General features: G+C 44.2%; 1 protein-coding gene across 1 annotated transcript; it reads right to left on the bottom strand.

The window, feature by feature from the left end:
- Window positions 1-3315: 3315 nt before the first annotated feature.
- On the bottom strand, window positions 3316-10950 carry S100P (S100 calcium binding protein P). The gene is made up of 2 exons (XM_078678505.1): window positions 10715-10950; window positions 3316-3603 (listed from the first exon to the last, which is right to left on the bottom strand). Exons 1-2 carry the CDS (start codon window positions 10850-10852, stop codon window positions 3454-3456), a joined length of 288 nt encoding a protein of 95 aa, XP_078534631.1. The 5' UTR covers window positions 10853-10950; the 3' UTR covers window positions 3316-3453.
- Between the last annotated feature and the right edge of the window lie 14873 nt (window positions 10951-25823).

The following is a 25823-nucleotide window of genomic DNA, read 5'->3' as shown; positions in this document are numbered from 1 at the left end:
GCAAACCATGGAAATGTGTAGGCCACATGGCATTTCACAAGAAACGAAAGATGCTGCTACACTATTAAGTAACTTGGATTCTAATGTCATTTTACTGCAAAGTATTATTAATTATAGAATTGAAATAATGTTTTAAATAGATGTGTTACATTATAGTAATGTGTGTTAGTTAGAATACTGTTTAAACAAAGAAATTAAATGTGCATATTGCAGAGGCCCGTTTCATGTAAGTTTAGCAGGCCTGAATAGATAAAGTTGTTTCTTTGATCTGCATGTGCTCGTTAGGGGAAAGTCGTGTTAGGCACAAACTGTAAAGCCTGTTCAAAATAGTTTACGACCTTAAGATATGGTGGAGGCCGGAATTTGGGGCCCACAGAGAAAAAGTGTATTTTGCAGGTGCGAGGGGGCTTAATCAGAAAATGATGAATAGACTTTTGTTCAGAGACGCCTGGCACAGGCCTGTAGGAGTCTTTAGGAATTTCTAGGGGGTACCATCTTGCCGGAGAGAAGCCTGGGAAGCAAGGTCAACTTTAACGAAGGGTCCCGAGGAGTACCAGCATGGAATTTGCTGCCAGAAACTACACCACGTGAGAGGCGTTTCCAGGGGCGTTCCTATTGGAAATGTGATTTTGTATTAGGGACAGCACCCCGGGGTGGAGGGAGAACAGATGATCTGAGGAACCTAAGAGAGCGGATGGGTAGGCAGATAGGGAACTGCAAGACTTCGACTTTGAGACAAAGACTGAGGGAAGTGTGTGATCTTCTTTGGAAGACACCACGGCTGACACCTTTTTAGGTAAAGATCTTGTTAAGTAGGGATGTCACTTAGTCTAGTGTAGGGACAGTCTAACCTGAACTTTTCCTTTCTGTAAATGACGCATAAGCTACAGCTTGTGTCCATATTGGCAACTTTAATGCTTTTTGAATTTGTTTTAGTGATATCCTTCTGCCGACTAAGAGCATTTAGAGAATTCTTGTTTGTATTGATTCCTGTATATCTTTTGAATCTAATTCTGAGATGCTTGTATCTCCAGATAGCTTTGGCTTTATAATAAACTTTTAAACCTTTCCAGTGGTAAGTGGTTCTTTAGAGTGGCATAAGTTCTTTATTGATTAACCTAATAGTGGATTGCCTTTTACTCAATGACAGGTACCAACGATTTAGTCGACCTGAGTTGGGATCTGGATTAACAACAATAGACCAGAAATCCCGCGTCAGCAATCTCTGGAAGTGTCAAACTTACACATGGAATACACAGATTTTCTGATTTGCTCCCCTCAGCGCTTTTATCAACAAGATTCAAAGTTGTAGCGGGCCCGTGAAAAAAAAGAGGGCTTCCTGTTGTAACTCCGCCTGCCCATGACTTTTAGCCTTTTTCTTGACAGATTTTGACCTCTGGAAAGATTTCTAGGTCAATAAGTAAACCGCAAAAGTGGGACAAGGCAATAGAGTGGCATGTATTTGGTAGCTAGTAGTTCCAAGGGCGTCCCACAAAGAGTTTTTTTCCCACAGCAAGATCTTAACCTACATTGGGACTGTAACATCAATGTATTGAATTCTGTGGAGCCTTGCTTGGGGACAGCATCTCACCTTGCCTCTATGGTGAAAGCACACTTTCATAAATATGCCTTAGGGCCTGATTTAGATTTTTGTAGATGGGTTACTCTGTCACAACATTGACGGATATTGCATCCGCCGAAATATAAATACCATAATATCCTATGGGAGTTATATTTTGGAGGATGGGATATCCGTTACCGCTGGGACAGAGTAACCTATTTGCCGAAATTTAAATCAGTCCCTGCTTGTGAATTAGTAGCCTTTTTCCAACCTCAGCCGGAGTGTGTTTTGGGCCTAGTTACCTGCACCCCCGGATAACAATGGATTTTTGCTTTCTTATTGTTTTCTGTGGATGTTTTAATGTTTTTTATAACTTTGAATCCATATATGCTATATTGTTTTTGTGTTTTTTTTTAAATATTACATTTTGCTCGTTCTCTTTGGAGTTGGCAACCATCAATCAAGAATAGCCAACTCCAACTTCATGGAAGCATTTCGTCATTCCTGAATCATATATGTTTCCTACGAGCATTTGTGTTTCATCATTTATTAATGGTATCACTGAGTGGTCGATTTAGCCATGAGAAAATGCTAAATATGACGCAATGGGACAATTGCTTTCCATATTAATATATTGAATCAAAGGTAAGATAATGTTTGTTAGTATATGAGACACTATAATTCAATTTGCTATTGTTTGATATTGAAATAGTATCCACAAGGGGACATACTCAAAAGGAGGAAATATTGTCCTACAAAAATATTGTGACCTAACCGCCAACAACCAAAATATCGTGATAGTGAGTATATACAAGTAGGTTTGCTAAGCTTAACTACACCTATATCTACCTTGATGGTACACATATTTTCGAAGTATGTGCATGTGGAGTCAGGAGTAGTAAATCCTAACTTACATATATCTACCTTCAGAACTTTTTTGGTGTTAATATTTTGCCCACAATTATTTTTGTAGGACAATATTTTGTAGCATCATATTTCTGTCTTTGAAATTATGACAATCAACACCTAATGGGATTTACATATTGGCGCTTTCATTGCCCCTCATTCTTTTCTATTTGTAAATAATGTTTCTCAGTCTCAAATGTGGTCACTTTTTCTTAAGTATGGAGACCTGCCCAGTCACCACCAGCAGAACGATAGACAAAAGGAGCACCTTATCAAGGAAGACAGAGCAGAGGAAGAGGCTCACATCGGTGCAGTGGTGAAAGTGCATTTCCTGTCTCAACGAGCACCCAGTCAGAAAGTGTATCATCATCCAGGTTAACACCATGATGGATGGAGGACACTTTTCACCTGCTGATATGGTCATCCCCATGATCTTCTTTTACTTTCAGGGTTGACAGATTGCTGCTTTAAAGATCTGGTGGGAAGATGACCATTGCCATTTTTGCTACAACGCCATGACCAGCCCCACCCAAGACTCCGCAGCAAGTGAAACCCCACAGCCTTAAGAGTTCCGCCCAAACTCAACAAATGGAATCCTAAAGAACACTCCTTTCTTTATCTCTGACAACATTTATTGGAACCACCACCATTTAAGTTCCTCCACTCTCCTTCTGAGAGAGCAGGGAATATTCAGGCATTGCTGACAGGGTGGGGTGTATCCATGAAACACTGTGAATTTAATTTCTATACATATATTGAGTGATACTCTGACACAGCAAATCAGTCAATGCTGCTTTGTATACAGTGCATGGCCAATGCATGGAAAGCAATTCAAGTACAAGACAAAGTCATAAAACAAAATAAGATTTATTTTGAACTCCATGTGGAGGTGTAAACAGTACATTGGCAAATGCAACGAGAAGTGTAGTCGCTCATGCGATTCAAGGAAGGCATGGACCCTTATATTGCGTTCATGTGATTTGCATTCATTTTGGGGGCTTGTCCTCGAAGTATTTGTGGCATATGCTAGTCAAGGCAGCCACAAAGATGATGAATTCATTGAAGTCGACTTCGGAATCTCCATTTTCATCCAGATCTTTCATCAATTTGTCAACAGCGTCCTTGTCTTTTGCAGACTAAGGTAAGAAAAAAGATGAAAATGTTAACTTAAATAAGGGAATGCTCAAACACTGCAGAATTCAGAGTGAGTGTGGGAAGTAGTCACGAGGCATTATTCATTCTCATTCTATTTAAAAGCCTACATTTCTATTACATTATCTCCAGATCATCCATATTCATGCAGTCAGACTAGAACCAGGACCCCTTAAGTTTACCCATGCATGAGCTTCTGTGGTATAGGGAGACTGAGAGTTCATTTAGAGTGGGAGGTGGAATGCACAAGAAGTGGAACAGACAAAAACACTAACAGACATACAGGGAAATGCACATATTAGCAGAAGGAGATACAGCCACTCAGAAAGATGCCGATATGCGTACTGGGCCACAGACACTGACATGCACATGAATACACAAACCCACACACGTGCACATACACGGACACACTCCCACAATTTCCGGCACACTCGGAAGTACAAGATCCAATTATCACTCTCACATGGAAATGGCAGAAGGTTGCAAGACCTGCCCCCTATATCACCCATGAAATTGAATACATCTGCAACATCCAAGAAAGCATTCTGCATACTAACATACGCAAAACCAACAAGGGACCAGGCAATGACAGGCTCTGTGCTGTACAGTAACCACACAGATCAACACGGCATTTGAATCCTCCTTATGCCAAAGGCACACAGCGAGGAAGATTTTCAGATACTTTCGCCTTAACAATAGGTAATTTAATAATGTGAGAGGGATCTTTTCTTGCATTAGGGTACTTCCATGTACCTACAGTAGCTCTGGGGCCAATGACTGGCCTCCAAAATGTAACCTGCTACTCCAGAGGCATCCAAAAACCCAATCACTTTATTGATCTATTGACTAGCCATACAGTCTACATCTCAGTGAGGAAATCAAGACAAAAGAATTGTCATTGATCTGCGAGGTAATCCCTGACGGGTCTCCTGGAGCTTTTCTGGGACCGTCACAAGCAAAATATTTCTTCAGTCATCAAAACTGACTCAACAACCTCAAACTCAAACCACTTCGAAGCCTGCACTCTTAGATCAATTTCCAAAGGACTTGATACAGACAATCACTTCACCTCACTGATACCTTTTCAGACTGTTCCTAAACACCTGCTAGGCCATCTGCTCCCCGCGGGTTTATGTAGCTAGTCTGTGTTAACGACCTATTAGTTACACTAACCTAGTTGCCCCCAAAAACCAACATTTACTCAATGGGAAAGACCTAATTCCAATCTTTAGACCAATCCCACTGCTGTGGTCGATGGCTGCACACCACAATCAATAGTGTTTCCTGTTTTTCCATACCGATATTGATCAACTGCAGCACCATTTTAGGCCTCATGCCTCATCATAGAAAACAGTGTAGGCATTTCAAGTAGAAATTACAGACACCAATTAACTTAAATTGGTAAAATATATTGGGGCTGATTTACAAGCCCCTTGCAACACTTTTGCACTGCTATTGCGTCACTTTTGTGACGCAACGGCGGTGTAAAAAATGCAGCCACATTTGCAACGTGACGCATCTAGGGAAGTGCCTCACGTTGTAAAGCCCTGCGTCGCATTATACCTGCATCAGGTATAATGTATTCAGGGTGGGTGTTCCCACGCAGGAAAGCCTTGTAAAAGTGATGCGGTGAAATCGACAAGATTTCACTGCATCAATTCTAGGACGCCACTGCATCAAAACCGTACGCCTGCTTAAGCGGGTGTAAGGAGTGACGCAGTGTAGTGGGAATAGGCCTCATAATGCATTGCTGGAGTTGCGTTGTGCTTGCGATACAAATCCAGCAATGCGTGACTCTTGCCCCAACAGATGCGTCAGAATTTCTAACGCATCTGTCAATCCTTGCGCCATGGTGCCCTGTATTGTAAATACGGAGCATCCATGGTGACGCAAGGGTTTATATGGGTTGCGCAGGGTAAGTAAAGCATCTCTACAGATGCGTCACTTTCTTTTCAATCTGCCCCTTTGTTGGTAACAGTGGAGGCTCAGTATTGGGGGCATCAGAGCCAGGCGCGCAACACCCATTGGGCTCACAGGGCTTCAGCCCCCCCCCCCGTCGTGTGTGTCAGCCCGGGCGGAGACAGCTTGGCGGGCTGGCGAGCATCTCATTTCAGCCGCACCCGAGTACTTAACAGGTATTTAAAATACCATTTACTTGCAAATGAGGCTTTTGTTGTGTGTTGACCCCTTCTTACAGCCACTCTGTCTATGGTGGAAGAATTAGCCCCCCCCCAAATATTTTTCAGCCCCCTCACCCCGAAATTTGGCTCTAGTTGCCCGCCTGATCAGAGCATAGCCCCGCCAGTAGCCCCACAGGTGTCAGGGCCTACTGTTGACTGCAGGGAGGAGGACAACAGTTCCAATTGCAAGAACGGGGAAACAATTCTCAGTGTTGAATTATCCAATCAGCACAAGCGTGCTTGGGGAAATGCCAATACCTTTGCGCAATCGCATGTTTTTTTCTCCATAGAGAAAATAGTTTTCTCTGCATAAAAATCCTTTCTCTACACACCTAAGGATTTTTCAATGTACAATTTCCCATCCCGCACAAAAAAATAATTTACTTCACGTCCTTACAAGGAATACGTTTTCAACCATTCCCATATTTGGAATGGTTAGGAGAAGGTTTGTCTGTTTGTGGTTGTTCCAAAGCATTACATAGCATCGCCACAGGAGACCCAGGGCCTTATTTATGAAAAGTGACGCATCGCTGCGTGAAAACAGCGATGCGTCACTTTTCACTGCGCTCTCCCTGCGACATGATTGATGCGTCATATTTATAATATGACGCACCATGTCGCAAGGAGTTACACATACGTCAGTATTTCTGACGTATCAGTAAGCACAAAAGTCACGCATTGCTGGGGTGTATCACAAAAGTGACGCAACTCCAGCAATGCGTTCTTTCACATGGGGAAGCCCCATGTGAAAGGGCTTGCATCAGTCTTACGCCTGCTGTGAGGCAGGCACAAGATTTTGACGCAACAGCGTCCTAAAAGTGACGCAGTGAAATCTCATAGATTTCACTGCGTCACTATTACGAGGCTTTTTGCGTGTGAACGCCCCCTTTGCATACATTATACCTGACGCAGGTATAATGTAGCGCAGGGGTTTACAAAGTGACGCATCTGCTTAAATGCGTCACTTTGTAAATAGTGCGCATCAGGAGGCAAGTTTTACGCCGCTGATGCGTCACAAAAAGTGACGCATCGGAAGCGCAAAACTCACGCAAGGCCTCATAAAAGAGGCCCCCAGTCTTGCCCTTGGAGGGCAATGTACGCACAATATACTACACCATTGTGGCATAATCTTGGCCATGACTAAAATGATTTGTGACTACAAGATTACATTTCTCAAACAGCTTTTACGTACACATTGAGCCATTTGCTCGTGTAACTAGAATTTACATGCGGATATATATGGCTCAGTGGATTGAGTCCTGCACAGGTGGTGGGCGGGCTGTCCGCCTCATTTGCAACATTTGGGGCTTTTTCAGCGACAGGAACGCTCAGTGCTCTGGCAGAGAGACGCAATATTCGTACAGCAGGCCTCGGCTCTCTAAAAGAGCGCTGTGCACCCGCCCGCACCCGCCCACTCCCCAGGCACATATGACGTCGTGTCAGACTGAAAAGGCCCGCGCTCGCGCACCAGTGTGACTGACAGCGCAGGGCCTGGAACATATGCCACCCATGAACTTCCTGTTCTATTTCTGAAGCACGCATGACATAATCCAACGTGAGTCTATAAAACATGCCCGATATATTTTTAGTAACTATCATGAAATACGGTAATAGACTAATTATTCGTAGCATAATCCGTATTAACAAGAGTTGCTCCAAAACCCACCTGAAAAGGCATGCAGCCAGATTCATGAAGGTAAAATCGGCTCGCAAAGGGCCAGATTCAGCGAATCTGGCCCTTTGCGAGCGCTTTTTTTGCATTTGGGATTCATCATCCCAAATGCAAAATTAGCAAATTTTAAAATCGCTAAATTGCGAAGAATTGCATTTAAGGAATCTCTATTTGACATTCCTTAAATGCAATTCATGAACCATTTTAGAATTGCGAAATCGCAATTTGTGGCCGCTATTTACCGCGAAGTCTGACTTCGTGGTAAATAGCGAAAACTTAGAAAAATGCACTTTAGTGCATATTTCTAAGTTGGATGTTACACACACACATGTCCTTTGGACATTTGTGTGCGCAACACCAGTGTAAATCACCATTTCGGGGGTGCTACAGGGTGTCCTTTGGACACCCTGGCACCCTTGAAATCGCTTCCTTATTTGCGATTCGCTAATTGCGAATCGCAAATAACAATTGACTCCCCATTCATTCCTATGGGCCTTTGGCCCATAGGAATGAATGGGGAGTCATTCCTTATTTGCGATTAGCAATTAGCGAATCGCAAATAAGGAAGATGTAGAAATCGCTATAAATTTTGCGATTTCTACATGCATCCCGTTTTGCGAGTCTTTAATAGCGATTCCTTAATAATCGCTATTAAGGACTCGCAAAAGAGGAGCATGATGAATCTGGGGGTTATTTTTTGGACGGCCGCAAAAAGAGAAAAGAAATGCACTTAATCAACATTTTCACCCCTGTGCTGAGATGAAAATAAATGTATCTCTGTACTATGTAACAAAGGACTAACCCCCAGATTCATCATGCTCCTCTTTTGCGAGTCCTTAATAGCGATTATTAAGGAATCACTATTAAAGACTCGCAAAACGGGATGCATGTAGAAATCGCTAAATTTATAGCGATTTCTACATCTTCCTTATTTGCGATTCGCTAATTGCTAATCGCAAATAAGGAATGACTCCCCATTCATTCCTATGGGCCTTTGGCCTTTGGCCCATAAGAATGAATGGGGAGTCATTCCTTATTTGCGATTAGCAATTAGCGAATCGCAAATAAGGAAGCGATTTCAAGGGTGCCAGGGTGTCCAAAGGACACCCTGTAGCACCCCTGAAATGGTGATTTACACTGCTGATGCGCACACACATGTCCAAAGGACATGTGTGTGTGTAACATCCAACTTAGAAAAATGCACTAAAGTGCATTTTTCTAAGTTTTCGCTATTTACCACGAAGTCAGACTTCGCGGTAAATAGCGGCCAAAAATTGCGATTTTGCAATTCTAAAATGGTTCATGAATTGCATTTAAGGAATCTCAAATAGAGATTCCTTAAATGCAATTCTTCGCAATTTAGCGATTTTAAAATTTGCGAATTTTGCATTTGGGATGATGAATCCCAAATGCAAAAAAAGCGCTCGCAAAGGGCCAGATTCTGCGAATCTGGTAGTGGCGGGGTTGGACCAGGTAGGTTATCACCTTTTAAACCAGAGAGTCCATCAGTTGTTGCAGGGTGGACTGACCGGCCACTTTTTACCTGAATAGTACCTTCTTCCTGCCTAGTTTAAGAGCTAAATGGCATTTTCGACCCTGATTAACAGCACAAGGCGGCAGTAAAGTCCCTGTGCAGGAGGGAATTTCATACAATGAGGGCACCATTATGGAGACCTACAAGACAAAATGGCCGCCAGTGCACTTTAAGGAGGCAGAGGCCTTGAAGTTTCACCATCTGAGGGGGGTGACTGGTAGCGTTGAGGAACAAGGGAAATTATTTTAACTTTGCTGCTAAGATCTTTCTATCAAAACCGAGTGCAAAACAGATCTATAATACCCCTCTATTTCTAGCCTATGACAGTTGCAGGGACATGTGTGCTTATGTACCATACAAAACAGATATTTAGGTTCTATTGAATATGGGTACAGACACCACTCCTTACTTTCATAGAGGAGCTTAAGGCCCACCCAAACATCCACTCCCTGTCCCACTGCTGACTGACTTTAGCTTCCAAAGCATGGGGTAAGGCAGCAGACTTACAGTGTCACTAGGCAGTGCACCCAACTACAGTAACATGTCTGAAAAATTCATTTTAGATAGTGGCTGGGGAGCATTCTAGAGGCCAAATGATATTTTGCTGGAACACCAAACATTCTAGCACTTTTCTTCCCATAGCTCAGCCCAACCAGTGAAAAGCAAAGAGCTCACACACTATTTGTGGTGATTCATAAAGCTTTTTCTCTAGTTAGTTGATTCTTACTACTGGTTTAGGATTGTATTACTTCTAAAGTCCTTGGAGTTGTAAACACATCCTCATGATGGAACTTAACCACTCTCTGGACTTAAGTGTAGGGTCGGGGTTGAGAGGACGGCAATTTTTCCATTTAAAAAGAAATATAGGATGCAGGCACACCTGGCCCCAAACTCAGACTGGTATATTGCCCACGACGAATAATCTGCTGTTTTATGGCAAGACCTATGCATATTAGGCATGAAAACCATTGATTCGGTCGCCTAAACCTGCTACCCTTCTCCTCAGCTTTTTAATTGACAGGAGGCTCCGCCATCTTTTCTTGCAGCAATGAACAGCTGGGACATATTTGGCAAGTACCAGAAATGGTCTATCACCTGGATTGCTTGCGGGTTGGACTGGCTAACAGGGTAACCTGGCAGTGCCCGGAGAGCTGGTTTGACAGATGAGTGGACCAGTTGGTTTTTTGGCTGTTTGAGAGCTTGTTTTGTGGTCTGCTTGGTCTTTTTTTACTGCTGATTTATTTGGCATTACCACAGACATCACATGCAGCAAGCATACATGCATGCAACCGCCCATACCTTCCAAAACACATACACAGCATGTTTTTACCACTTTTTAAACTACCTGATTTGCAAATGTGGCCCACTTTTTTTGCTATTTAATTAATTTTTGGGATCACTTTTAATCTGGTGCCTAGGCCTTTTTTCTGCCCCAGTCCGAGCCTGATTGCTTTCTGTATTGCCACTGAATTGTATGGTAATACCAGAGGTGTGTTTATACTTGTGCGGCAGCCCGATGACGCACTTTTTTTGCACTTCACCCACTTATTGCCCCCTATTTAACTAGGGCTATGTATGTATGACTCGTAAAATGTTTTTGTGTGGCGTGCTGTAAAGCGGAAACCCTCTCTGTGCACTCTGGCTTACATGCCGCTTCCCACACATGCCCTGACCGCAGCAGACAGAGAAGAAATAGTGCACCCTCTCACCTCGAGGAAGTTGGGCAGCTCTTTCTCCATTAGCGTCTTCAGCTCGCCTTTGTTGAGGCTGAACTTGTTGCCCTCTGTCCCCGAGTACTTGTCGAAGACACCGATGATCAGGGCCATGGCCTGTTCCAGCTGAGACATGGTGGCGCGTGGATATGACGTCTCCTCTGCAGGGGGTACGCTTCTTGTCCACAGATGGTTGCGTGTAGAGTGCGCCTTGAATTCGAATGCCTTTTATATAGGAGCTATCCCTTGCTCACACTGCGCAAAGGTGGATTTATCGCTAAGCAAACACGCCGAGCCTGAAACCTCTTATCACAATCTAGGTGCAGCCGAGTACACAGAGTTGTGTGATGGGCGTCGTTGTGTACCCATAGTACAAACATTACGAATGCTGCTTTCTTATCTGCATATCTCACACCTTGACTCCGGAAGTACCGGCTTTGCCACTCCTTGAGGCGCAGAGCGCCAACTAACTGCAATTACACTTTGACACACTTTAGGTGCATGCCGCCTTTCACACTTTAACACCTAGGCCCTCATTGTGAGTGGACTGGATAATTCTAGAATGTGAGTTTGGCCGTTTGAGGAAAGTGCACTCCCGAAATCTTTCCAGCAGCCAAGCCTGGACACGTTTATAGGTGGAAAAATGCCTAATACTTAGTGGAACATCCAGACATGGTGGGCACGCACCAAAATCAGCATGTTATCTCTCGTTATCGAGCACAAACTTATAACTGGGTGCTGTTAATCGCTCCTCAGTAATTCAGTTGTGGTGCAATCAATTCTACATATAGGTTCGGAAGTCCAAGTGTGCTGAGCAGCAATGAGGTAGTCCGTGAGTCCTGAGATAACCTCATAGAGTGCACATTGTCTTGGGGTTGAACCAATTAAGGGAGGTGGAGGAGCTGTTCGGGGTTGAATAACAGGCAGGAGGTAAGTCTTGGAGCTACAATGGCAGGAAGAGACGACAAGCAGGGAATAGCGTTTTGATGGCGGCTATCCATTCAGGAGGGAGCGGTTGAGGAAAAGGACTTTAAGTTGTTTTTTGAATTTTGTGAAGGACGAGATAGTCCTGATACCGACTGGGATGGCGTTCCAGATTTTGAGCGCGTTTTTAGCAAGGACCGTGCATCAGTTTTTTGTTAGCGTGTTTTCATGGGGATGAGTAGTAGGATGCTGGAGCTCCTGAGGTTTCTTCTCGGACCAGCCCGCTTGAGTTTGGCAGCCAAATACTCAGGTTTTCCTGTGTGCGGGGCTTTATGTGTGAGGCAAGCAGTTCTGTAACTGGCACGCAGTTCGATTACGAGCCATTTTAGTTCTCTGAGTGCTGTTGAGATGTGATTGCATTTCCTGATTCCAGTGACCATTCTAACTGCTGCATTGAGAGATGTTTTGAGGGGAACTAGGAAAGATTTTGTTGTACCAGTGATAGAGCGCGCGAGGTCACCCAACCAATAATTTCGCCGCTTCCGGCTTCGGGCCCATATATTTCAATTCACCATATACATTGACCGGGTGACTTCACGGGCTGCTACCAATTTGTGTGAATTCCCTACTGTTATTCCTCAGCGTACCCGACTTACCATCGACCGACACGGGTACCTATGACCACAATGGATCAGGGAGCTAGCTGTAAAGGAAAGGCAGCAAAATACAACTCAAAATGACATTCAATACCTTTGTAAAATGACCACGGACAACTGGAAGTTTTAAAGTCTTTATCTAAAGTTCGTTCTCAGTAAGCATTAGATTTACAAGAATAAGGCAATCGATAATCAAGATAATGAAAAGTACATAACTATAGAGAAATAAAGTCAGGGTAATCATGGAAATGCTAATATGGGATGCAACAGGAAACGCTATGCATTTAGGGCAAACGTTCTTTGGACAGTTTAAGAAAGGCCGTTCTAGACCATATCAGGAAATGACAAACTGCAATGCAAAATATAATTTCTAACAGGTAGGGTAACATGGGAAACGTTATGAAAATATGCAATGACTTTACGTTTCAATAATTTGCGGCAAAGCATGGAAAAATCAACATATGCAAAGGTGTGTCTTTATTGAAGCAAAAGACAGAAAAATAGAAAGGTGCAAGTTTAAAGATTTTAGAGCAATATTTACCTAGACTGGTGTGGAAACCAAACCCTGGCCACGGGTCAGTTTAAGGACAGGAAACCCTCAAGGAAGGATACCCCTCAATGGACAGCAGGTGCAGAATGGACACCCAGGACAGGACAGGAAACCCTCAGATTAGGAATCAGGACAGGACCTCAGGACAGGAACCCCTCAGGACAGGACCGCACCCGCAGTTTGGAAGCAACGCCTGCGCTCCACCCTCTCTGCAGCTATCGATCAAGACCCCGATTGGGTCAGCGAACTCCCAGCAAAGTGCTTCGCCAGCACTTTTAAGGTTCAGTAGAACCTTAGTCTATGGTCAATTTCGGACAGAGTACTCCGCAGTTCTCTGTATCTTCAGTCACCTATTGAGTGCGATGGGTCAGTGACAGGTCAGCTAAACCAGACAAGTCGGACAATTTCCCTAGGTGAACCCAGGGTAGATATATAGTTTGGGGACGGTGTACCACCCCCCAATGTTGCAAAGTGTCAGAATCCCTCAATTTGGATTGGTCCTAAGGTAGGATTTGGGTAACACACCAATCAGAACACACTATTTGGATGCCTACTTTGCATCTCTGGGTACCGCCTAGCGAGATTGGGGTTCTCATGAGAAAGTCCAGGGAAATACAATGACAAGTTTACATTGTTTCAGAATGGGGACACATGACTCCGTCCTGCTGAGTTCGCAGGTCAGCTTCTCAGGAGCATCTTGCCCATCCCTGCCAGCTGGCTGAGTTCCACCAGCCAAGGTTGACTTCTCCCCAGGCGGACGGTCCTGCGCAGTAAGGACCTCCAAGATGGCTTTCGGCTCAGTCAGACCCCCATTTCCCGCGGTACATGAAAAGTAAGCGAGAAAAAATTAATACATAAAAATAACGATATGAAAACACATCATTGGGTTTGTACTTTCAACTTATCACTATAAAATATACTTATGCAGTCTAAATGTTAGCTACATATACACGGGCACAAGAGCAATGGCACGAGCAGTACCACGTTGTTGCCAAAGCTATGTATTACGCATGCGCAACTATTTCCCTCCAAACCTGCAAACACGTCAGGACACGTGAGTGTGACTGACGCATGCGCAGGAGCTATTTCAAAGCAGCGGCCATTTTATTGACTCGAATTAATCGTATTAGAAATACACATGTGCAAGCTTCATTTACCTCGTTTAAACATGAAATAAAGGTTAGTAAGACGTACAAATTATTACTTGGTTACACATGAGCGAGGTTCATGACTACAGCAAGTCGCAAATGCGAAGCTTTGCTTCATCAATCCCCTCTTTGATGATATTTACTATCATCACAAAATAATTGGAACCAGATGCCAACTTTTCACACCTTATACAGCTCTATTTCTTCCAGCAAACGATCCATCTTTTCTCTTTCATTTTTGGTAGGGTGAGAATTCTTCACCCTTTTGTATATCTGATTATTCATTTCCTCTAATTCAAGTTCATCCACACTTCGTTTCACTCCTCTTGCATTCACTTGATGTTTCCCGGTGTGTTTACGACATTTGCAACAGACAAATATGAAGAATAGGATAAGACCTATAATTCCAATTGGCATCAGTACCTTAAACAATAAGCTTTTACCTAAGCTAGCAAACCAATGACCTACATTTGAGAGACCAACTACCAGTCTCTTCCAGGCACTGTCAACCTCGAGTGGTTTGAGTTCCTTTTCCAAATTAGTAATGTTTTTCACATATCTTTTGAGCTGCACACTTTTGTCCGGAATATAAGTGCAACAATGTTGCGCCTTCAACATCCGGCAGACTCCGCCCTCTTTTGCTAATAAGGTGTCAAGAGCAAGTCTGTTCTGCAAAACCATTGATCTGATCGCAACCATTTCGGTATTGACCAGCAGAAATCCATGAGCTGTGTCAGTAGACAACACATCCACTATAGTGGACAATTTGCAAATTCTGTGAGTGTTCAGAACCACTCCCACTCCAGGTATCAGTGCACTGAAAATACTACCCATTATTTCACCTATGCTTTCTCTTTTACTACGCACTAAGCCATTAGTATTTTCACTGCTTCCAGCAACTTTGTTCACATGGTATATTTTCGGGAAGACTATGCCAAAATAGCAGCTTCCATACCAGTGATCCGGCAATTTGAAATAAGCCTTGTCCCCACATATATAATAAATTCCAGGAAACACAGGCTCTGACCCATTTTTGAAACCCCAACCTCCAATTACCTTGTAATTATGTTCGCATTCACTGGAACCAATGAAAATGTTATTATAATAGCTAGTCTTCTCGCGGTGAAGACATAGCTTGCCTTTCTTTTCAAAATCCAGCAACAGAGCAGGACCCGCTCCACCATTTGAGGTGCCTTCCATGTTCTCAGCCCATTGTGGCCTTTTCTGTGTTTCGTCATCTGCCTTTCTTTTTATTTTTATTCTCCTTTTCTCTGCCATGTTCAGGAACATCTTTTCCTGCTCACGCAAAGAACAGGTCAAGTTATCTCTGTGTGCGTCACCTATGTCTATATTACCTATAGTCAGAAAGTATTCACCCATATAGCGAGTAACGTCACTTTTAGTATGTACAGGATTCAAGTTCCCACGTATAGGGAGTTCAGAAAAGATCACGTCATTGTTTGAGTAATAGTACTGTAACGGTCCTCTTTTGTAAAATAAGCTTGCTAAAATGCTACAGGATATTCCATAGGTCAGGGGCAGGTGATGGTATGTCACGCCTTCAGCTACAGAGGTAGGTAGCTTCATGCAGACATAGCAATCTTCAATTTCCATAGTCTCTACATAGTGTATTAACAGGTTTGCGAAAACATTTAAATGTGTCTTATTCTTAACTCCATGATAATGTAGTCCTCCCTCATCTGATGCTTCTAAGTCTCGATTTGTTTGTCTAAGTGCTCTCTCATGTCTTGCTACACTCTGTGTTGTCAGCTCCTCACTGTCAGTATTTACAATTTCAGTAGGGTCAATATTAGTATTTTTGCTCACCGCAAAAGGAATGAAAACTGTTAGTCCTATCCAGAGTAATATCAGTATAACTATACTACATACACATACCTTGCAGCATGTTTTGCAACGACTGCAACTAGGTCTACCATTCACGTTTGAATCAGACATTTTGGCTCAGAAGAAGTTTCTCGACCCCTCTTTGTGTCTTTACACCAGTAGCTTACTTTGTGCAAATTCACGGTGGCTCGTCTTCTTCTTCGGCAGAGTACTCAGCGACTGGTTCTCCGTCGCTCTCGTCAGTTATATCAAGATCTTCAAATTCTTCTAACACGAGCGTCCATTCAGGAGACTTGTACTTTTTGTTTTGTCTTTTTATTCGATCACTCCTTCTCTTGGAAGTATCTTCTGGTTGTTCTGCTATGCGAGCACTTCTTCTTTCTTCTGCACGTTTTTCTTCTACTGTTTTTATTCTCAGTCTCAATTTCTTTATGTATCCAGGCTCAATATGCTTTCTTTTCTTAAGTCTTTTAGTTGGTACCGAGACTTCGTTTTCTTCTCTTGCCCTCTTGTTTTCATTAGTTTGTGGCAATTCTGTTTCAGTTTCTTCCCCTTCTACCTGACTAGTTCCAGGGCTAGCATCTATTTCTTCTGCCTGGTTACTAATCTGGCCTTGTTCAGGACAGTTTTGCGTTTGTTTTTCAGAAGTCTCTGTTTCTGTTTCCTGAACACGTTCTTCTAATCCTATCTGATCCTGTTCAAGCACTTCGATCTCTTGATTTTCTTCTGCTCGAACTATTACGCTATGTCTAGTCTGTCCCTTCTCGACATCAGGAGTCAGTGGAGGAGTATCAATCACTTGTTCTGTCCCTGTCTGACCTTCTCCTTCCTCAGTTTTGATGTGAATCTCAAGATCCTGAGGTTCTTCGCCTGTGCCTTGCTTTTCCTCCCTAGTCCACTCTCTACCTTCCCAAAGTCGCTCTCTTGTTCGAATGGGGTCTTCGGTGAGATCAATCAATGGTATCCACTCCTCTGGCCATATGCTCGGCAGCTCGTCTTCAGCTACTTCTGGCTCAGTTTCTTGGACCCCTTCAGCAGGCTGGACTCTGGGTAGTTCGTCATCAACTATTCCTGGGCCAACGTCTGCTGATCCTGCAGCTTGACTGGTACTGGGCTGTACGTCGTCAGCTACTTCTGGTCTGGCTCCTGCAGAGTCCTCTGCTGGACGCCCTTCTTCTTCAGGCTTTTCGTCTGGTAATACCTTCTGGGTGTGGCTGGCGTGTATCCAATGTGGAACCCCTGCACACTTTACTGCTGTGGTTGTTACCAGGATCACCTGACGCTTCTCTCCCCACTTTGGCTCCAGGCAGCTCTTCCGAGTATGCTTCTTTATCTTGACCCAGTCCCCCGGGACCAGTTTGTGGAGAGGAGTCGTTGGATTGAGGATGGCGTCTTCTCCGATCTGGCGAGAGATAGAACGCACTTGGTCACCTAATCTCTTGCAGTATTCAAGCACCAAATCATCAGTAATACTCAACAGTTTGCTTCCTGGTACCCATGCTTGTCTCATCACTCTTCCCATCAAGATTTCATGGGGACTTAGGCCTGTCTTGCGGTCAGGAACACTTCGGAGTCCCATCAGGACCAAGGGCAGGGCCGTCACCCAGGTCATGCCAGATGCATCACACAGTTTTGCTAGTCTGTTTTTGATAGTTCCATTTATTTGTTCCACTATTCCAGAAGCCTCTGGACGGTACGCACAGTGAAGCTTTTGTGTGATTCCAAAGGCCTTACAGAGTTCGTCGATTACATCATTCTGAAAATGTCGGCCTCTATCTGATTCAATAGTGACTGGAACCCCGAACCTAGGTATCAGTTCTTTTAGTAAACACTTAGCTACTGTCAGTGCGTCATTTTGGGGCGTAGGGAAAGCTTCCACCCACTTCGAAAATAGGCAGACCATGACAAGGACATATCGTTTCCCTTCACAACGTGGCATGGTGATGAAATCAACCTGTATTCTCACAAAGGGACCCCCTGACCTCCCAATTTTTCCCAGTTCCACCGCAGTTCTTTTGCCTGCGTTCATCCTTTGACATGGCAGGCACCTCTGGCAGAGGGACTCTGCTACTTTCCTGAACTTTTTACTGTACCAAGTCTGTTGGAACACTAGAATCATGGCGTCCCTACCAATGTGTGATCCTTCATGTATCAATCTCGCCATTGTGCTAAGTAAGTGTCTAGGTAACACAGGCATACCAGTTGGGCCTAAGATGACACCATCCACACGTCTTGGTCTACACCCATCTTCCTTCCACTTCTCTCTCTCTTGCCAAGGTGCCGCCTGCTGCCACTCTTTCACTTCATCCCATGTAGGCACTTCTTCAAACACTTGAAGTTGGCAGCTGGTTCCGGCCCCCCCTCGTTTTGGATTTATGATATATCGATCTCTGGCGCACCATTGGCCCACTCGATCAGCAAAATCATTTCCCAGTGATACAGTGTCCATGCCCTTCTTATGAGCAACACATTTTACCACTGCCAGTTCCTTTGGTAACTGGATTGCCTCTAAAAGGTCTTGAACCACTTTCCCATTTCGAATAGGGGTACCTGATGAAGTCAGGAACTCCCTCTGCAGCCACAACTGGCCAAAGTCATGCACAACCCTATAACAGTACTGACTGTCAGTATACACTGTTATGCGTAGGTTTTTCCCAATTTTGCAAGCTTTTATCATAGCTATCAATTCGGCTACTTGTGCAGACTTTACGTCAAATAGATAACCTGCTTCTTCAATTTTTGTTAAGGAGACTACCGCATAGGCAGCACTCAGGCCTCCTTGTTCATGTCTTAGACATGAACCATCCACAAATAATTCCTTGTCATGCACAGGCAACGGTGTTTCTTTAATGTCTGGGCGTGGTTTGGTGCTGAATTCTGTTAAATCAATACAATTATGCTCATCATCCACCCCACCTTCCATATCCATTGGGTCGGGGAGCAAAGTGGCGGGGTTCAGAATACTGCACCTAACAATGTTTACATTTGCAGCACCCACAAGAATCCTCTCGTATTTAGTCAGCCGACTAGGGGTGAGATACTGAGTCTTCGTCCTGGTCAGTAAAATTACCACTCCATGTGGAACATACACAGTTACAGGATGTCCCATGACAATGGACTCACTCTGCTCTAAACTTGCGCAGGTAGCAGCTACTGCTTTCAGACAACCTGGTAATCCAGCAGCCACTGGATCCAGGGTGGCAGAGAAATATGCCACAGGCCTTCTGGTTGTGCCATGTTCTTGTGTCAGGACTGACAACGCGCAATTATCGCGAGTATCACAGAATAGGGCAAATTCCTTGGAATAGTCTGGCATTCCCAACGCAGGGGCTGTACACAGACAATCCCGTAGTTTTGTGAAGGCTGTTAAGCTTTCATCATCCCATTGTACAATATCCGGTGTTCCTCTCTTGGTCATTTTTATCAAGGGCCTAGCTAGGACTGCAAATCCCAGAATCCATTGCCTGCAGTATCCTATCACTCCCAGGAACATTCTGATCTCTTTCTGAGTACGGGGTAACTGCATCTTTTGAATTATTCTCACCCTTTCTGATGTTACTTTCCTGACACCTTTCTCTATCTGGTGCCCCAGATATTTCACTGATTTTGCACAGAACTGTAATTTGTCAGGGGCCACTTTATGTCCCTTCTCACTCAGGTGATTCAGTAGGGCAATGGTGTCAATCACACAATCCCTATGACTTTTAGACGCCACCAAGAGGTCGTCAATGTATTGCACTAGGACAGAGTTTCCAGGTAAGACCAAAGTTTCCAAACATTTTTTCAAGATCTGATTAAAGATAGATGGGCTCTCTGTGTACCCTTGAGGGACCCTGTTCCAGACATACACGTGACCATTGAAGGCAAATGAGAAAAGAAATTTGCTATCTGGATGCAAGGGAATGGAAAAGAATGCATGACACAGGTCTATCACAGTGAACCACTCAGCATCCCAGGGAATCTGATACAGAATCACTGCTGGGTTCGGGACAATAGGGCAGCAGGGGACCACTATCTTGTTGACTTTTCGTAGGTCCTGCACTACTCTGTACTTGCCACTAGGCTTCTTGATGCCCATAATCGGTGAGTTACATGGGCTACTCATTACTTCCTGTATGATGTTTCCTTCTAGCAATTTTTGTATTTCCAGAGTGACACCGGCTCTCACTTCTGCATTCATCCTGTAGGGTTTAGTATTGGGGTATACTGCATTGTCCTTGATTGCTATCTGTATGGGGTCCACGTTTTTCATTAACCCTACATCTTTCCCAGTAAAGTCCCATACTTCTGGCTTCACTGCTTCTTGGAGTTCTTTGGGCAAATCCTGCATAGTCATTCGTTTAATCTCTGAGTCAGGTCTTATTAACATTAATTTATAGATGCCATCTTCACCTGGGGTCTGAATTTCAACACCCTTTGGTGTGCAAAAGATGGTACAGTTCATTTTGCACAGCAAATCACGTCCCAGTAAGTTCACCGGACTGGTGTCACAAACGACAAATCTATGCATTTCCTTAAAGTTTCCGATTGAGATCTCCATGGGCTTGGTAACAGGAGTACTAATCAATTGATTAGATACACCTACTACTTGGATGGCTTCTCCCGAGAGGGGTAGGTTTGGAACGTCCACTGTTCTCACAGTAGAACGGGTAGCGCCAGTGTCCAACAGAAAAGTGACATCATTTCCGTCAACCTTTCCTTCAATGTATGGTCCAGACTGGTCTACCGGCAAGGAGGCGCCAAGTACGCACTCCTCGTCCTCCCCTCTCAGGCCCCGTCAGTACTGGTCATCACAAAGGAAGGTATCATTTAACAAATACTGCGAAGTTGCTGCATTTCTGTTCTCATTGCTTTCCCAGACTTCTACCTCATCACCCTCTGTGGATTTTCCCTTATATACTTGCTTTGGAGCTCGGGGCACCTGAATCGTTTTTACCTGTGGTTGAGTCTTTCTTGGTCTTTCTTTCTGCGTCTGTGGAGTTAAATCAGGTGTTTTGGGGTTATCGTCAGGCAAATAAGGACACTCGTTTCGCCAGTGTCCAATTTCTCCGCACTGGTGACAGGGAAATTTCTTCATAGCCTCTTCTCTGCTCATTTTGGGCCGGGGCTTACCTCCTCCCCCACCCCCAGGACCTTGGTTCTGTGTGTTTTTGGTCATGTTACTCAATTGTTTTTCCTGCTGTTCTGCGAGCTTCACTTGAGCCCACATAACCTTCTCTTTGAGAGCCTTTTTCTTTTCTGCCATCTCGTCCTCGCAGTACTTTGCGTACCGCAGGACCTCGTCTACCTTTTTGGTATGCCAACAGATTTTATTATCCTTTATCCACTGACAAATTTCGGGTCTTAAACCGTTTACAAACCTGTAAATGAAATGCGTCATATCCTTCATCTCGATGTTATCTATACCACTGTATGTTTTAAACACCTGCAACAGCCTTTCATAATAGGAGTGCACTGTCTCGTCTCTTTCCTGCGTGGTTCTATCTATCCTGGTCCAATCAGTTTCCTTTGCGGGCACCTTATTTTTCAAATGCCGAATTACTTGTTCGTATTTTTTCATCACTTCAATCGACGGCTCCCCTGTGTTAGAGTCCCTCGGGTACTCCTCACTAGGCCAGGCTATGGCTATTTTACACTCGGTCCATAGATCTACCGGGACCACAATATCGAAAAATCCATCCAGGTCTTTCCACAGGCATTTTTGCACCTTTACGAACCTTTCCACCTGCCGGTACCAGTCAACTGGTTTTTCGCGCAATTTCGGGAAATCGTTAGTAAAGGACACAATATCCTGTCTGGACCATGGAACGTGCACATACCTCCCACCTGGTACTTCGCGCATGGGGCATAACTGTTCGGGCTTGTCTACTTCTCTCAGAGCGAACTCAGGGGTCGCTTGTCTGGATCGAGCCCCATCTTTCTTTCGTGCCCACCTGCTTTTCCATTTTTCCACGTCTCCCCATTTTTGCAAAATTGCTAGCAGCTCTTTAATCTGCAACTTTTTCCCTGATACATTCAAGTTCTCTATATCTTTGTCTGAGAATTCAGCTCTGTAAGGTTTTTGCAAGGGCTTGGACTTTGAAATATCTACCCCCATACTAGCTGCAGTGTCTTTCAGCTTTTCGTGGAGCACCCTGGTACTTTTGGTAAGGCTTTTACACATAAACAGCAACTCTTCTTCAGAGTATGTATTTAATCTGTCTAATCCCACATTTCCTGCCATTAATTCCTCTATTTCTACCCTCAGTTTGTAGAGGTCTAAAGGTTTCGTTTGCGGAGTCTGTTTTTCTAATTCACGACTCCAATTTTCAATTTCTTCCGGAGTTACCAGAGAGACACTCCTAGTGCCTGACGTTGATTCTAATTTAATTTCTTTCGCATTAAAAGGATTATGCCTCTTCTGCACTCCCTTCCCGGTCTGTTTGTTTGGCAGGTCCAAGAACACAACCTCGGACTCGCACTCACTGGACTGATCGTCTATCAGTAGGGGCTCCTGCCTTGGTGGGGCCATGATTGGGTTAATAACTGGAGGGTTTGGACTTCCCTGATTATTCCCATATAACGGAACCACTGGTCCAATTGTTACCGGAATAGTCAAAGCCTCAGGACTGTTATTTAACTGGGAGATTTTCTGAATTATTTCTGTTCTCTGTCTAGCTAGGGCCTCTTGCTCCCTTTCATCTAGTACTCTTCCTAATGTTCGGTCAGGTATTATCTGTGGGGTCAGGTGAGGGGTAAAACTCGGGGCAGTAGGATGCGTTTCACTTGGTCCTCCACCATAATTTGGTTTTGGGAACAAAGTTCCTGCCCCAAATGACCTGCGCTCTTCCCCATATGGAGGCTGTAAAAAGGGCATTCCTGAACTTAATGGTTTTTCTTCGTTTTCATAAAGAGGTCTGGGGAAAAAGACTCCTTTACTGGAATATTTTTCCTCCGGGCTTACGGGCACTCTAGGATATATCTCTCTTACCTCCGCGGGTCCGGGATTCTCAAAATAGGGCAGTACCTGACCACCTCCCCCCCTACTTAGGGATCTGTCCTCCTCCTTAATAGATGGACGCTGGGGATTTTCTCCTGCACTGGAAGGTCGGGCTCCCTCATTATAAGGGGGCGGACTTCTCGTAAAGATGTCATCTAATAATTCATCGTCTGACTCCCCCAGGGCCCCCCAATGCTTACTTTTTTCTGCCCTTTTCTCTCCCGCAGAAGGGGTACATGCTGGCATCATGGGAAACAGACCCTCAACAATCATGCTCTGTCTCCACTGTTTCATCTTTTTATCCCTGGTCTCTTGTTTCAGCCTTGGGTACCACTTGGTCAGACCTTTGTCCATTCGGGGCTTCTCTCTTTCGAAAGCCTCAATCTCCCATTCCTCTAATGCCTCATACTGCGTTAGTCTCGGTCTGGGATGCAATTCATTCATTCGGGTTCTCAAATTAAATAAAATCCCACCATTGAAGGTACCGTCTAACGGAAAGGCCAATATTCCGTCATCTTTTGTGTACTTTACCCAATTTTCCAACCACACACAGGTATTGTACCCTCGGTCAAACATCATGAACGAAGCGAGAGTATTGGGTGGTGGTACAATAACGCCCTCTCTGGATTTAATCGGTTTGTCCGTTTTGAAGTAATTCTTTACCCTATTTACAAGGGACATTTTTCTCTTAGTTCCGTACTTAATATCGTATCTATTGGCTTTCCACTGATCCCTTTCAAACCCTTGGCTTCTTGGATCGGGTCTAGTCTCTGGACAATACGAGTGCCACATACGATTTCTACGCTTAACTTTGTTTACAAAGTTCCCTTCAATCAGAATGCGCCTTGCAATTCCGTGCGACCAGTGGGGTGCACGTATTCAAATAGTTTCGACCAATGGGTGCGCGGCCCCTTCGTGAGACAGTTCTCACTCTTCGGCGCTCACCCCTCCTTCACAATTCCAGCCCCGCTACCCGCCCGCTGTTTCTACCAATCCCAGCGCGGCACGGAGTGACGTCAGAGACGCTTCGCGGCTGACTCCCTGCCTTCACAAGGTAACGGAAACTTTCTTTCTTTCTAAAGTGCTAGTGCTTGGTTATTTTACAACGACTACACATTCGCCACAGTGCTCAAGTGTCTAGACAGAGAAAGAGTTATTTTACTGCAAGTAAACTACTTCCATTTACTTTTCATACGCTGCGGGTAGATCTCTTCCGCCTACCCTTCACTCTAGCATCAGTGAACCTGTTACTTCCCTAAACTCATCCACTTCTCTGGGATATATCCGAGTCTAAGGTTTCCCAGCGGACCCCTCTGCTTTCACCCAAGCTCCGATGAACCTGCTACTCTTCCGATGTGACCCTTACTAGGTTACGCCACTATGGGAATTTTGCCAATGAACCTCGTTACTGACATTTATTCACACACGTATTCAGAAAAACCCTAGTTAGTGCTTCCCGGTTGTACCTAACCTGCACCTAACTTTCCTCGAGCCTGCGACCTCAAGGCAAATGGATTCTATTCACCACTTTGCCATTCAATTCCCCGGGGAGTTCGGACAACACTGAACGAGACGGTTTACAAATGCATGGATTAATACATATAACAATATAAGAACAAGAATAACAATGATAAAACAATTCATGAATTTCAAAGCAGCGTATTCTCAAGAGAATGATCAGGTCCCTCGGAACGGCCGCTCTTATAGCAGCATTAATATACTAGCAGCTACCGACTTAACTAGTCTAACTAATCCTGCCTAACCTTTAACTAGTCCCTAACCATCCTCTGCTACCAGAAAAACTGATAGAGCGCGCGAGGTCACCCAACCAATAATTTCGCCGCTTCCGGCCCATATATTTCAATTCACCATATACATTGACCGGGTGACTTCACGGGCTGCTACCAATTTGTGTGAATTCCCTACTGTTATTCCTCAGCGTACCCGACTTACCATCGACCGACACGGGTACCTATGACCACAATGGATCAGGGAGCTAGCTGTAAAGGAAAGGCAGCAAAATACAACTCAAAATGACATTCAATACCTTTGTAAAATGACCACGGACAACTGGAAGTTTTAAAGTCTTTATCTAAAGTTCGTTCTCAGTAAGCATTAGATTTACAAGAATAAGGCAATCGATAATCAAGATAATGAAAAGTACATAACTATAGAGAAATAAAGTCAGGGTAATCATGGAAATGCTAATATGGGATGCAACAGGAAACGCTATGCATTTAGGGCAAAAGTTCTTTGGACAGTTTAAGAAAGGCCGTTCTAGACCATATCAGGAAATGACAAACTGCAATGCAAAATATAATTTCTAACAGGTAGGGTAACATGGGAAACGTTATGAAAATATGCAATGACTTTACGTTTCAATAATTTGCGGCAAAGCATGGAAAAATCAACATATGCAAAGGTGTGTCTTTATTGAAGCAAAAGACAGAAAAATAGAAAGGTGCAAGATTAAAGATTTTAGAGCAATATTTACCTAGACTGGTGTGGAAACCAAACCCTGGCCACGGGTCAGTTTAAGGACAGGAAACCCTCAAGGAAGGATACCCCTCAATGGACAGCAGGTGCAGAATGGACACCCAGGACAGGACAGGAAACCCTCAGATTAGGAATCAGGACAGGACCTCAGGACAGGAACCCCTCAGGACAGGACCGCACCCGCAGTTTGGAAGCAACGCCTGCGCTCCACCCTCTCTGCAGCTATCGATCAAGACCCCGATTGGGTCAGCGAACTCCCAGCAAAGTGCTTCACCAGCACTTTTAAGGTTCAGTAGAACCTTAGTCTATGGTCAATTTCGGACAGAGTACTCCGCAGTTCTCTGTATCTTCAGTCACCTATTGAGTGCGATGGGTCAGTGACAGGTCAGCTAAACCAGACAAGTCGGACAATTTCCCTAGGTGAACCCAGGGTAGAGATACAGTTTGGGGACGGTGTACCACCCCCCAATGTTGCAAAGTGTCAGAAAACCCTCAATTTGGATTGGTC

The sequence above is a fragment of the Lissotriton helveticus genome, chromosome 2_2, assembly GCF_964261635.1.
Source record: "Lissotriton helveticus chromosome 2_2, aLisHel1.1, whole genome shotgun sequence".
In the NCBI taxonomy this organism is placed as follows: Eukaryota; Metazoa; Chordata; class Amphibia; order Caudata; family Salamandridae; genus Lissotriton; species Lissotriton helveticus.
The sequence above is the reverse complement of the archived record's forward strand: the minus strand, read 5'-3'. Positions and strand labels throughout refer to the sequence as shown.